This window comes from Neopsephotus bourkii, unplaced genomic scaffold (genome assembly GCF_033783945.1).
Source record: "Neopsephotus bourkii isolate Nb327-2 ecotype Australia unplaced genomic scaffold, CSIRO-AGI_Nbou_v1 NB_1820, whole genome shotgun sequence".
NCBI classification, from domain to species: Eukaryota; Metazoa; Chordata; class Aves; order Psittaciformes; family Psittacidae; genus Neopsephotus; species Neopsephotus bourkii.
Window position 1 is genome coordinate 6,443,289 of NW_026902293.1, and position 13,557 is coordinate 6,456,845.

General features: G+C 37.1%; 1 protein-coding gene across 2 annotated transcripts in view; it reads right to left on the reverse strand.

Moving 5' to 3' along the window:
• ARFGEF1 (ADP ribosylation factor guanine nucleotide exchange factor 1) overlaps window positions 1-13,557 on the reverse strand; it is a 93,283-nt gene that overhangs the window by 21,615 nt on the left and 58,111 nt on the right. For both annotated transcript variants that reach the window (XM_061342900.1, XM_061342899.1), the window contains 9 exons: window positions 12,558-12,759; window positions 11,399-11,510; window positions 10,041-10,246; window positions 9,856-9,940; window positions 9,063-9,234; window positions 8,328-8,479; window positions 5,085-5,213; window positions 2,049-2,207; window positions 1,518-1,668 (listed from right to left, as the gene is read on the reverse strand). In XM_061342900.1, the coding sequence (XP_061198884.1) occupies window positions 1,518-1,668; window positions 2,049-2,207; window positions 5,085-5,213; window positions 8,328-8,479; window positions 9,063-9,234; window positions 9,856-9,940; window positions 10,041-10,246; window positions 11,399-11,510; window positions 12,558-12,759 (1,368 nt within the window). The remainder of the gene's footprint in view (window positions 1-1,517; window positions 1,669-2,048; window positions 2,208-5,084; window positions 5,214-8,327; window positions 8,480-9,062; window positions 9,235-9,855; window positions 9,941-10,040; window positions 10,247-11,398; window positions 11,511-12,557; window positions 12,760-13,557) is intronic.

Consider the following 13,557-nt stretch of genomic DNA (forward strand, 5'->3'; position numbering starts at 1 on the left):
AAACAGTTGAGAAAAATTATTATGTTCTAACAGCGCCTAAATGCAAGAAACCCAAACTGAGTTGGCATTTTCCTGTAATACTGAAGTGTTATTATTAAAAACTAACATATATTTAAAAAAAAGTACAAAAAGGTAAAGTTTCCATATTCCAATTATGCACTGTAACAGGCATTCAAGAAAGTCAATTCAGAGAAACATTTTATGCATTTGGGCACAGCCTGTCTTCCTTAGTAATGTAGTTGAAAGAGGGGAAAAAAGTCTTTATGAGCTGGATCTACACCAAGAACTAGCAAGTATGATTTACAGACACCTGACTACAGTTTACATTCTTGAGCTATTACGGCTTAAAATCTTTAAAGGCCAGTCACTTCAGTATACAGAAACTGCCAGCATTTGGATATAGCAAAGTTGGATGGGCCACTGGGGAACACTAAACTGAAGGATGCATATTAGAAGGGCAGGGAGAAGCTCAGTATATGAGAAGCTGGCAGACGCATTAATTTCAGGTGCAAGGTTTCCCTTCAGCAGCTCTTGGCATGGTGAGGGGAGTACAGAGGCAGGCCAAAGGAGAGCCTGAAGGAAAGAAAATGACTGACTGCAGAGTAAGAAAAACTGTCTGAGAATGCAAAACCAGACATCTAGGACTAGCCGAGGGCTATGATCAGGAAAACTAGTAAAATAATAATTTCTTCTAGAAAAAGAATAGTTACATGAAAACCAGATGGAACACAAAGCTCTTGCTCAGCTGTGGGTTAAGCTGTTCAAAAGGCAGGAATTACTGAGCATCATACTGAAATGGAAACTTTCTAAAGTCAAGTGAAGCTCTACATACTTGCTTAATGCTTTCATAGTTTCCTAATACCCTACACCTGTGGGCCTTCAGCTGTCCCCCTATTTAAAAAAAAATAAATAAAAAATCAACCTTTTCAAGATAGCTGAAGCTAAGGCTGGTATAGTTTTTTCTGGGACAGGAAACAACATCTTACTTACAGAATAAATTTTGGATCTCAAGCCAACCTACAAAAGACACTTCTTCAGTGCCACAGTAACTAAAAGAGGAGGAAACAAGATTTCACCATTTGAGCTAAAATAACCTCCTACTTGGTTTGCATACTGTAGATTTCTTGCAGTTTCATAACAGGATGCTTAACCTACACATACTAACTTGCCTGACTGGTAAAATACTTGGTAAACTAACATTGCGACATCCTTAAATCTACTCATACCGTCCCGTCTGCAATCCATTCTTACTTGGTTGGATATATTGTAATAGAAATTAACAATTTATTATTTTCTACCATTTCCTGCTCACCCATCCTAGCATTAATACTTATCAGAGCAAAACAAATACTCCAGAAATAGGAGTAAGTCTATTCAAAGTCTAAGACAGTTTTAGAACTTCTTCATGGTCTCATCTCCAAATCACACAGCCAACAACAACGAAAACAAAGGACAAACTTCAATATCTGTCTGAACAGAGCCAGTGAAACGAAATACTTTGTATATCCATTACTTACCCAGTCCCAGCCCCACAAATTCATCGGGTGCCTGATCTTTTGTTCCAGTAAAAGAGCCTTCCCTGCCACGCACTGTCCCTGAGATGTAGCGGGGTTTTACTCCAGTTCCTATTAACTGTGCCAGTTCAAGTTGACTAATGCATTTCAGAATCTATTCCAGGAAATAAAGAAGTTGTTTATCAACAGAAAGCAGTCTGAAATAGTACAAAATAAGTAAATAAAAGTCTTTAGGCAGATCTTTAGAAATAAAAAATTCTAAACACTCAAGGTCAGAAAAGTATTTCTGTTCTATCCAAAATGAGTATTAATTTTAATATTACTGGATTAACCTTTCATAATTTAATTTGTCACTTGGACATGTTTTACTACTTTAATTGGCTGCATAATGTGCAATTCTACATTATGTATGTACAGAAGTACATACTTGGCACTTATCTAAAACCCACTATATTCATGCACAAGCAAGTACACTACTATGTTCAAAATCAATACAAGTGCTTTTTACAGTTTAAGTACAAATTACTTTTGTACCTCATGCCAGGAATTTCCTAAGTAGTTTCCATCTGTATGAGCCACTGTGATGAGAGTTTTAATTGTGTCAATATTCTTCTGCTTCATTTCAGTAATACCAGAACTCACTGTAAGTAACGTAAATCTTGCTAATGCTTGGACATAGGCATCTCTTTCAAGCTACAAATGGGAGGGAGAACAAACAGAAAAGTTGTCTGGTAAGTATTTTCTCGGTTTCTTGGTTCTTAGTGCAATCTGTGTGATTTCAGCAACTATATCGTTTACCTTTTTCTTCCTAGAACTGAATTTCTAAAGCATTTCTACATAGGGAAAATGTCTCTTCTTCTTCTGTAGTAAGCTGTGGGGTAAAACCAGGCTCTCTCTATTCAGGAACATGATGTGTAATGCCTGAAAGAATACAACACTTTCTCTGTTGTTTTTTTTTTTTTTTTGTTTCTGGCTTTGGTATTTTGGGGAGGGGTGGGTTTTTTTGGGGGCTTTTTTTTTTTTTTTTTTTTTTTTAGGAAACAGGATGCTGTTTCACAAGAAGCGTGGCTTCTTAGTTAACTTAGTTAATATTCTTGTGCTATACCTGGACCTACTCTGAAAAGTCTGCCTCAGCAGACTCTCTCAAGTTGTAGGATCATTTTGGCAACAGGATCTAAGTAATATATCTAAAAGGCATATTTTGCCAATTCCACAAAACTGCTCTTTAGTTGTTTTAATCCACACAATTTGAAGTACTCCAGAAGCTTGTGAGGCAAGACTTCCATGGGTGGGTGAATCTTACAAAAATAGGATGTTCCACATATGGTACCTGATTTTTATGTATAGGGTACTTATAATATCAAAAGAAGCTTCTAAGATCCCGTATGAACCAATTACAATAATAAAAGGGATTACAGTTGAGCTCAGACATGAATTTTACATTCCCATTATGTATGACCTGAAGGCCATAAAGTGAAATCAGAGTTGTTGGTCATCAGAGAAACAAATGACAACTATGAAATATATTTAGCTCTTTGCATGTTTAAGACTATTTTGAAAAAAATAAATTATTAAGCACATAATAAAATCAAATATAAAATATATAAAAAAGCCCTAGGAAGAATGTCTGTTTCATAAAGACAAACACCACAACAGGCTGCAGTAACAGGGTGGATTCTCACTAAGCCACATAGCATGGCTTCCACATTCAAACCCAATTACTACTACAAGGTTAAGCTGGCAAAGGAACAGCAAATGATGTATAACCACGGAAACATGGAAGTTTCATGGAAAGAGTACTATGCACAGAAGCTTCAGTCTTCTGTGTATCTGCTGTAAAAAGAAAATGTTTTCAGTTCTACCTTCCCTTTCTGTTCCATACAGGTATTCCCCCTTCTGTCCCTTCTCTAAGCCATCAAAGTACAAGAAACATACAATGCGCCCATCAACCAGAAAGTAAAGCTAGATGATACAAGCAAATTAAGTACATCCTTTTGATGTGTATCTTGTCCCAGATGCTTAAAGACAAAAGCCAGACTGTGACAGCCTAAGATTAAAAGCACAAATAATTAAAAACAGACTCTTTAACTGATGTTTTAGAGGTGAACATGCAGAGTTTAGACTGTATTGTGTACTTCCGGGATTTTCTTAGAACTAAAAGTCTACAGCTCCCTCTATTATCAATTAAGAAGTGTAAACTAATGTTAACTGCTCTTAGGAGGCACCAATCTGAGCTTCTGTATATTTATTCAATGAAATAGAAAAGCTGCCAGCACCAGTTAAGCACCAGAGGAAAAACCTGCTTCCAACAGAAAAGATCCCCAGGTCAGCTCAAGTGCAGATGTGTCAGTCTCCTTCAAACCACTAGAGCTATCTGGCATCTGAAGTCAGACTACACTGCCACCTAATCAGGACCTTGTGCAATGGAATAATCCTGGATCATACGTAACATACTGAAATCATCAACAAACCAGTATTGTTTTTAATGACATCAACCAAACAGAATTCCCATAGGAAACCAAGTAGTAATACCACTTATATTGAAAAAACAAACCAAGAGTTTTTAAATTTCAGCAAATGAGAATTGCTGGTTTTGAAACGCCTCCAGTTCAACCACGTTTGTCCCAAGCCAAATGCAAGGGAACAACTGATTCTGGTAAATTCTTGGGGCATGGGGATCTCACAGCATGTGTCCTTGCCCTCCCCATTCAAGGCAGATCACACTGCAGGTCTGGGAGTCAACCTCTGCAGCTGCTGGCACTGATACTTGTACCAGTTCCACTTTTACAACTTAGAAACAAAATAACAGGAGTGTGAATTACATTGCACTACTGAAGGCTCCAGGGAAGGCTCTACTGACCACATTTTTTAAGTCTGTTCAGCTTGGGGGGCTGGCAGGGTGCTTCTCGTCAGCTATCCTTACAATGGATTTACTGCAGACCAGTACTCCATTTATTAACTAATAGTCTACAATAACATAATTATATATTAACTACCAATGATTTTAAAATAGGAGAAAAAAAGTAATCACCCCCCCAGCTTAAACAGAATTACCCTCTGGAGTCAGAGGGTCTGGAATTCCTGGCATTGTGCTTAATGCAACATACATTCATGCATTACCTCAGGAATGACATTTCCAGTGCCATAACTGTTAAAATGGTATCCAATAGAAGTTTCAGATTAGTATAATCTCTCTGAAGCTAGGATCAGTATTTCAAACACAGTTCACAGAGATACTATTTTACTTATGGAACAGGTTAGAACTATTTTATGAATCATAACAAAGGCAAACAGCTTTGTAAGCTAGAAAGAAAATACTTTGACATGAAGTATTCAATTTGTGGGGATACAAAAATTCAGTACATAGGCATGGCAGCCACCTACCAGCTACAAAACACCAGGAAAAATGAAAGGTCACTTTAAAGTGCTTCCAGTCAACTATCAGATGAAGTAGTAATTGCAGAAGCAGGCAGTCTCTAGGTATTGCAGTGCATACAAGGACTCCTAGAACCCCAGTAACATTTTGCTAGTACATAAATCAAAGTATTGTCTCAATGTCAAGTTTTTTACCTGAATGTTGAAAATGCAAGCAATGCGGATTGCACATCGTATACCTTCCAAACAAAGAGAGGCAACTTCTGTGTCATCACAGTCCTGAAGACCCACACTGAATGCAGCCAGAAAGGGTGTCCATGCCAACTGCAACATATGCAAAATAAAAGCTCCGTTAGCAACTGCTGGTATTTGAAGGGAATGATATAGTTTCAACAGCTTGCTAAAGTGTAAATCCTGTCCTTAACTCACATCATTAACCTTGAAGGTACCTTTTGCCAAAAGAGAAATGGAATAGAATAGACATGAAGCATAGAACACAAATAGATTAATGCTCCCCTAAAAAACACTCTCCCTTACTCCCCTCAAAAACACTCCCCCTTACCAACCAACACACACAATCATTTTCAGATACCTTGAAAAAAACCCAATCCCCCCCCCCTAAAAAACCACCCAAAATTCTATGTCATTTAGATGTCTGCTGGAGGTTTGGCACACTTGAGATTATTTTTCTTTCTCATTGTAAAAAGATGAAGGTTGAGTCAACAGTCACTGCAAGAACCAACAGTGTGCAATAGATTCTTTTACGATGGAATGTATGTACTTAAGTTTCGCTCTGATAACACTAGAAAGAAGGGGGGGGGGAAGGAAGGGAGGGTCAGAGAGGGAGAGGGTAGAGAGGGGAGAAGAAAAGAGAGAGTAGGGTAGAATAGGGTAGCAAACTAGTAATTCCACTAAAATTATAAAACAATAGTAAGAGATGGGACACAACTCTTTCCTTCATCTCTTTGCTTTTAATTTTCTTGCCCTTGGCCCTCAATCTTTTTCCATCTAAGGAACTGTAGATGTTTCCCATTCCTCTTGCTTTACTTGAGACTAAGACTGTAATACACCCAAGTAAAAATTATCACAGGAGAGTCCACGTGGTCCTGTCCTTGTGACTAAGGCTCCCTCTCCCACAGGCAGAAAAATCAATCAGTAGATGCAGAGGATCCTGCCATAACTACACGTGGTCATGGATCGAAACCCCAGGATATCTGGATGATTTTAGAAATAATTTCACCTGAAGAGGTGAAATAGTCAATGGGCACAGCAGGGAGCAATATATTTCACACTTCATTTCATAATAAAATGATGCACCACAGAGCTTTGGTTTCATTTAAGCCAGCAATTCCAAAAGCACGAACTCAGAGAAATGTTTTAACACTTGCACTCACCAATCCATAACTTCAGAACAATATTAAAGGCATCAGATGCATTCTTAGATCCAGGACTTGATTTCCTATTGCATGACCTTTAAAGGTTCCTTCCAACTCAAATTATTCTACAATTTTATGTTCCAGAATTGTATGTTTCTCCCCCCCTTTTCTAATTTTTCATTCCTATTGAAACGTACACTGATTTTAAAAATCATAAAATTGAAATACTTTACTACCTAGAGATTGGTATAGTATGCTTTATAACTAAATTTATGCTGTTATTTGTAATAGACTGTTTTGTCCTTCAAGGTGAAAATTAAGTCTCTTAAAATAGACAATTTATGGCTACTTATGTGGGTGCATAAAGTGAATTTTTCTTCTGTTTTAGTAAGTTACCAAATCTATCTGTAAATACAGTTATAATGATAAATTTTAAGTTTGCATCAATAGGTGAGATACCCAGAAACTCATAAAGCTTTGATGAAATGAAAATTAAAATGTCTAAATAAAAAATGTGAAATTAAATAAATTCCACAGTTCTCACATTTTTTGAGAAGACAGCTCTCTGTTCAACATATTACACTGTCCTCAGTACATTGATTATTTTATGAACTAATAAATGTTTGTAAGTAAGAAGACTTTTTATTCATATCACTTTCACAAAATACGTTTAGGGTGTTAATTTACCCCAGTGCTTTGTATTTTGCTCCTTTGAAAATGAATTTGCAAATGTACTTTTCAGGTACTAAAGGCTAGGAATATTACAGAATAATAGGTCTGGTATCTTAAGGAATGATAGTCTGTGGATTTTACAATTGCCTGCATGCAAGTTATTTCATGTCAGCCTTAAAAAAAGTCAACTGAGAGAAATTATCTACAGTACACCTCTGCTAAGTGACACCCTGAAAGAAGATCCTAAACAAGGGCTTCAGGTTTCATTTAGTGTTATTCTGTACAAAGAGAGTACTATTCTACTTCTATTAATATGGTGATAAAGAACTCAAAGGTTTCCCTCATGGACAGCAATTTTACAGCTAGATCCTCAGTGTGCCCAGGTGGCCAAGGTACTCAATAGCATCTTTGCTTGTATCAGAAATAGTGTGGCCAAGAAGACGACTAAGGAAGTGACTGCCCCCTGTTCTCAGCACCGGTGAGGCCATGCCTTGAACACTATGCACAGTTTTGGGCACCTGACTATAAGACACTGAGGTGCTGGAGCATGTCCAGAAAGGGCAACAAAACTGGTGAAGGGTCTAGAGAGCAAGTCTTAGGAGGAGCATCTCAGAGATCTGTGGTTGATTAGTCTGGAGAAGAGAAGTCTCAGGGGAGACCTTACTGCTCTCTACAACTACCCAAATGGAGGTGGTAGTGAGGTGGGTTTTGGTCTCTTTTCCCAAGTAGCAAGCTACAGGACAAGAGGAAATGGCCCTCAAGTTGTGCCAGGAGAAGTTTAGACTGGCTACTAGAAAAAGGGTTGTCAAACATTAGAACAAACTGTCCAGGTAAGTGGTTGAGTCACCATCCCTGGAAGTATTTAAAAGACATGCAGATGTGGCACTTACAGACACGGTTTAGTGGTGGACTTGGTAGTGTTGACAGCTGGACTTTACTTATGCCAAAGACCATATCCAATTGCATACTGAGGCATAATACACTACTGAACATACTCTTTTATTTACAGATCGGAACCACTGGTAAGGAAAAGGCATTTGGGATGCAGATGGCTTTGCATAAACACAATAGAAAGGCAGGTGTTTAGAATAATGTTTCATATAGGTCCATCTACCTCCCCCAAAACTAAATGGCAGCCCTAAGCTTTCTGAAATATCAGTTTGCAACAGACATTGGTCAGAATTTTGATCTGATAATCGCAGGGTTAATGAAACTGGAGTAGAAGGTTCAAAATCCCTTCTTCCCTGAAGCAAGTTAAACAACTTACAAAATGATCATAACACAACAGATGCAAATCTTTTCAACAAGTACTTTTAACAAACCCTGACATTCAGTATTTTGTGTTAAGAAACTGTGATATTCTCAGTGAGTATCAAAATATGCATCTCACCTTAAACATGGGTCTCACATGCTCGAGGTGTGTTGCACTAGTAAAAGGTGCCTGAACGTGACTCACTGCCTCCATAAGTGCTTTAGCTGTTTTGGCCATTTGCTCCATTTCCAAGTTATATAGAAGTCTTCTCTGTTTTTCACTAGCAACACCTGTAAACACATTTTTCCTTTCATTTGTGCACATTTAACAGTGGTGTCTTCATAAATATAATTCAAAATTTTTCGTTAAATGTCACACTCTGATGCATTTTTTATATTAGTTGTACTTCCTAAAATTACACTAGCAAAATATTTCTTTTACAATATAGATAAAATTTAAGTCAAAATAATGTATAAAATGGTTATCGCAGGAAAACACAATGGCCACCTTAGAAACAGAAGGCACAACTACTGTGTGTTTTACGCCCTATGCCGGTCAGCAACATCATTACTTTATAAAGCCCTCAAATGCATTTTCTTATGTTGCTGTTCAGCAGCAAAATCTGTCTTCTCCATGGTCAATGCACTGAATACAGGGAATTCAGCTACAAGGGGAAGTGAAAATAACACTTGCATTTAACACAGGTTTGAACATCATGCATTTATGTTAAAAGGAAAAGGTTATGAAACTAGGAGTTAGGACTCATTTTGAATTAAGTAAGCGGTGCTTGCTTCATTTCTCATTTTAAAAAGGAGATTGTTCCATTGAACTGTAAAGACAACACTGAAGAAAGCTAACACTGTAGCTACTTACTTTGTTTACTGGATTTTGTGGGTATTGTTAATTCTTTTGTTTCTTTCATTGAAATCTTCTTTCCAGCTATTTCATTATAGATAGCAGACAAATATTCTTCAGGGAGATCTTTACTGTCATTGATACCTCTATTCATTTTAATATACTGTTCTTTTGTCATTTTATTCTTAACCTGAAACCCAGAAAGCAGCTATTAATATCAACAAATGAGGCAAATTCATAGCAGCGACAATGCTGCTCATAAAGCACCCAAACAGATGAAAAGTTGACATCAAGGACAAGCCTGCTGATTCAGAAGACATTTTTGAGTATCTAACATATGCGAGATTACACTGTCAAGTCTACAAAATAACACAAGGCTACGTGAACATTACAACATACACAAACATTCAGTAGGATCTGCAGATCAATAAGACACACATTACTAAAAAATAAGTGTTTTATCTTGTCATACAGACCAAGCTAGCTATTACCTCAACTTCAAATATTAGGCTTTGGCTGCAGGTTAGATTGCTACTGTGAGTGCCATAATATGAAAGCAAATCCATACAATTCCTATTCAGAGAGTAGGGAAATGATACCTTACAGAAAGGTCTAATCAAAAGAACTTAAAAATCTCAACACCCATGAAACACGTATTGTTACTTAAAAGATGGATAAAACCATTACTACACACTAAATTACACACACTGCTGTCAAATGTTGGTGTTAGACATGAAGCTTTTACAACAACCTTGGCACAAAGCCTGAAAGTTAGTCTGTGGAGTACACAAATATTTTTCTAGCAACATACCTGTGGACTGTGAAGATCTGTTGTCAACATGATAATTGAATAAGCTAAAACATACGCAGTATCTGCACTAGCAAAAAGAGTTTGCCTGAAGGCAGAAAGGAGAAAAAGAACAGCAAATTTAACATAGTAGGAATTTTTACTTATTATTCATCTTTCCAAAGCTCTGAAGACAAAGTATGGCTTACCCTTGGTTACATTCTAAATATCTAGCAGCAAATTTCTCCATCAGGCGATCAATTTTTTGAGCCTCTCCTGGAAGACGGAATCCCTCTAGAAACATACGCAGAGCTGAAACAAAATCCTTTCCTGAGAAGTCGTGTTGGTCCACATACGCATACATGACTTCTTTGTTAAATTTATCATTGTCTCCCAGGAACTCCCCAACCTGAGTCTAAAATGAGAACAGGAAAGACAACCTAGTGCATTTACAATGGAAAAGAAAAAAGTAAATGTGAACAACAAAGTCATACTACCCACAAGTCCCACAAAAGAAGAGGCAGTTAAGCATGATGTATTTGCTTCTCCTCTACTCTATAAAGCAAAGTATTTTGGCCATATATTACCTCAAAATATGCTTACATGCTCATACGTATCTGCCTGCGTTCCTTTTTCTCTCATTTTACTCAGGTACTATTTTTTGTAATAGGTGAATTACATGAGTGCACAAGACAAAGTTAAGATTACCAATGATTATTTGTTCTTTGCTGTAATGATTTTTGTAATTAGGAAACTTACTACAGGAATGAAAAGTTTACTAAACTTTGTCTTCTTTAATGCTCAAATATAAACAGCTGGCACACTAATGCATCCAAGTTGATCACTGTCAACATGAGACCAGTGAAAAATACTGTGCATTCATATAAAGATGTCTGTATATACAAACTGAGCTTAAAGATCTGTTTTGATGCCTGATTCTAAGTTCCAATTCTGAAATTTGTGACTTCAGTCACAGTTGCGAGCACGGGCACGTATGCAAGCTTTTCCTTACAGAACAATGGGAGTGGCTACTAAGCACAGTGGTGCAGACTGCTGTTTCAGAAAGCAAAGGTTTTCATGACAATACCCATGACATAGTCCTACCCCCCTCTTGCAGGTCTCTTCCAAGTCCAGCAACAGCCGCTAGTTGTAAGTAAGATCAAAGAACTGATCTAGATTAAGTAACTTTCTTTTGGGAGGCAGCAAAAAAAAACGCTTCTCATGCTGTTGCATGCGTCATTTTTTAGCTGTCTCTGAAGGACAGTTACTTCTGGCAGTCCCTTACTAGACTAAAGTACATACTGTTTAGTAAGATGCTTCTAGCTGTATTACCAACTAAGTCTCCCCTTACCCTTCAATGAACTGCAGGACATTATAGTACAGTGTATAGCTCTAACGCATACTCCAAATTCCTTGAGCTTACAATTTTAGAATCTGTAGAGAGAAGTCTCCTTTTCTTTACTGTACAATAAAACTGAGCTCTTCAAAACACTATAAGGTGATTTGCAGTAAGTATAAAATCCATCATCATGAGCAAAAACAACCATCAGGAAAAGAGTTTTCTTACTGAATCTAATCTTTCCTCTTGATGCAAGAACTGAGCAATATCTTCAGGGGTAGTGCCAAGCATTCCTTGTTCTTGCAGGTACTGAATCCCCCTCTTTGGTTTCTTATTGAATCTGTACAACGAAGATCAGGATGGAATGAGAGTTAACACACTTAGCCACACACAAAGCCTCACCAGCTTAGGTAAAAAGATTCAATGATTTTGGATGAGGTAATGAAAAATCTATGTATTAAATATTTTTCCTTCATCAAACTGTGCATTAGACAGGAATATGCTATTCCCTTCTATGATTATTACTCCCTTTATTATTGGATGATTTTATATTTTTTCGCCTGTAAACAGCCTCCTCTTCCTCTCTGCTACATAACTGCCAGCATTGCATCTATGCAACTCCCAGTAAAGAGTCCTAAACAGTATGATTTACTCTGGCACTTGTGAAGAAAAAGGTACTTCACAAAAATAGCAAAGTCTTGGCTTGGAATGGAACAATTACACTGTTGCTTTTGGTTTAATCTGTATGAAACAATCAAGAAATCCATGAGTTGCCTGCAAGAATGGAAATGTATGAAGACATGGAACCATGTAACTGAAAAACTGAAATCCTGAAGGACTAACAGATGTTGTTCAGGTTTGAGAACCATACTGCAGAAAACTTTTATTTTTGCATAAATTGCTCTCACTAAGAAGGCAAGATGACAAAGCTGAAATCCCACAGAAGATTCATGGCAGACTGCACAGAAAAATGCTATCTCCCAGTTCTAATTATGACAAATTAATCAGAAGAAGCGTGAGATTAAGCATACAGATACTTTCATCAGTAATGCGTACACTAGAACAGGTTGTATTCAATTGATCACGAGTTCAATGTTCTTTTTATCCAAATATAAAAATCTTATTTTAGACAAGCAGGTCTGGAGAAAAAAGAACAAACATTCAGAGTACTCATCTTCTAGCTGTGAGGAATTAGGTTAACACAAAACACTGTTGACAGGCTCCAAAGGGGACACCATTCAGCACTCTTTCACCAGAGGAAGTGCTGTTACATCCAGTTTTTTTCCTAACACAAGATGAGTATCTATGAGGAGAAGGAAGAAAAACCCAGGAATCTTCATAGCTCCATAAGAATCCACCCTCCCATGGGTGATAAAAGGGCACTCACAAGTCAATTCCTTGTTCTATTATTTCCTTTTGTTGCTTTAGGACCTCAAACTGCTCTGGGTTGTCAGTGCCAGACATCTGTGTGCTATAACTGCCAATTCCAGATGAAGCAGTAGAATCCAAGGAGTTTAAGCTTCCATATCTATTAATTGTCTCAGGGTGTTTGGTTTCATTGCTATCCTGCTCTGTCGGTTTTTCTTGGCCTATAAATTGGAAAGGGTTACATACATACAAAATACATACAATGAAAAGAAATTAAAATCACAGGTTATCCTTCACATCCTCTCTGAAGGTTTCTAAAACTCATGAGGGTTATTATCTTCAATTACCCATTTGTTTTTACATAAATATTCTGCTTTTGTTTTGATTTGGAAAATAACAAGAAAAAAAATCACTACAATGTATCAAGGACGATTCTTCCAGTCCATCACATACCTGAAATTTAAGCCTTAAATTACAACTATAATTTGTAAACACTTAGAAAAAAAAAATTAATCTAAACAACCATGGCACCATGGAAACTCAGTTACAGATCTTTCCTTTTATTTTCAAGTCTGATGTTACTTTTGACCTGAAGCAAATCACGCTGTTTTTGAAACAGAGTGTCTAAAAGTGTTTATGATCACACATGCTAAAGGAGCTGGTGCTCTCAGTTCACAGCAGCAGCTGTGCTAACCACTCTAAAAAGGTTATTACTTCACCTACCAATATTATCTGCTCAATCTGAAATTTCTACCATAACCTTGGTATTTTTTCTCTCAGGTCAGATGGAAACCAGATTAAAACAAGTAATGATTTATTTACTTCACTGCTTACAACACTGAAAATCCTACACCTATATATTAATGACAAAATTCTCTCCATCCAGCTTGCTTCAGTAGTAATTCGATCAATATGAAGTTAGATGAAATTAAGGGAGCTTCAAAGTAAGTTTTGTGAGCCTTTTAAAATTACAAATACAGAAAATAACAGGATTTAGTAATTTTCAGTGTAGTAGCTTT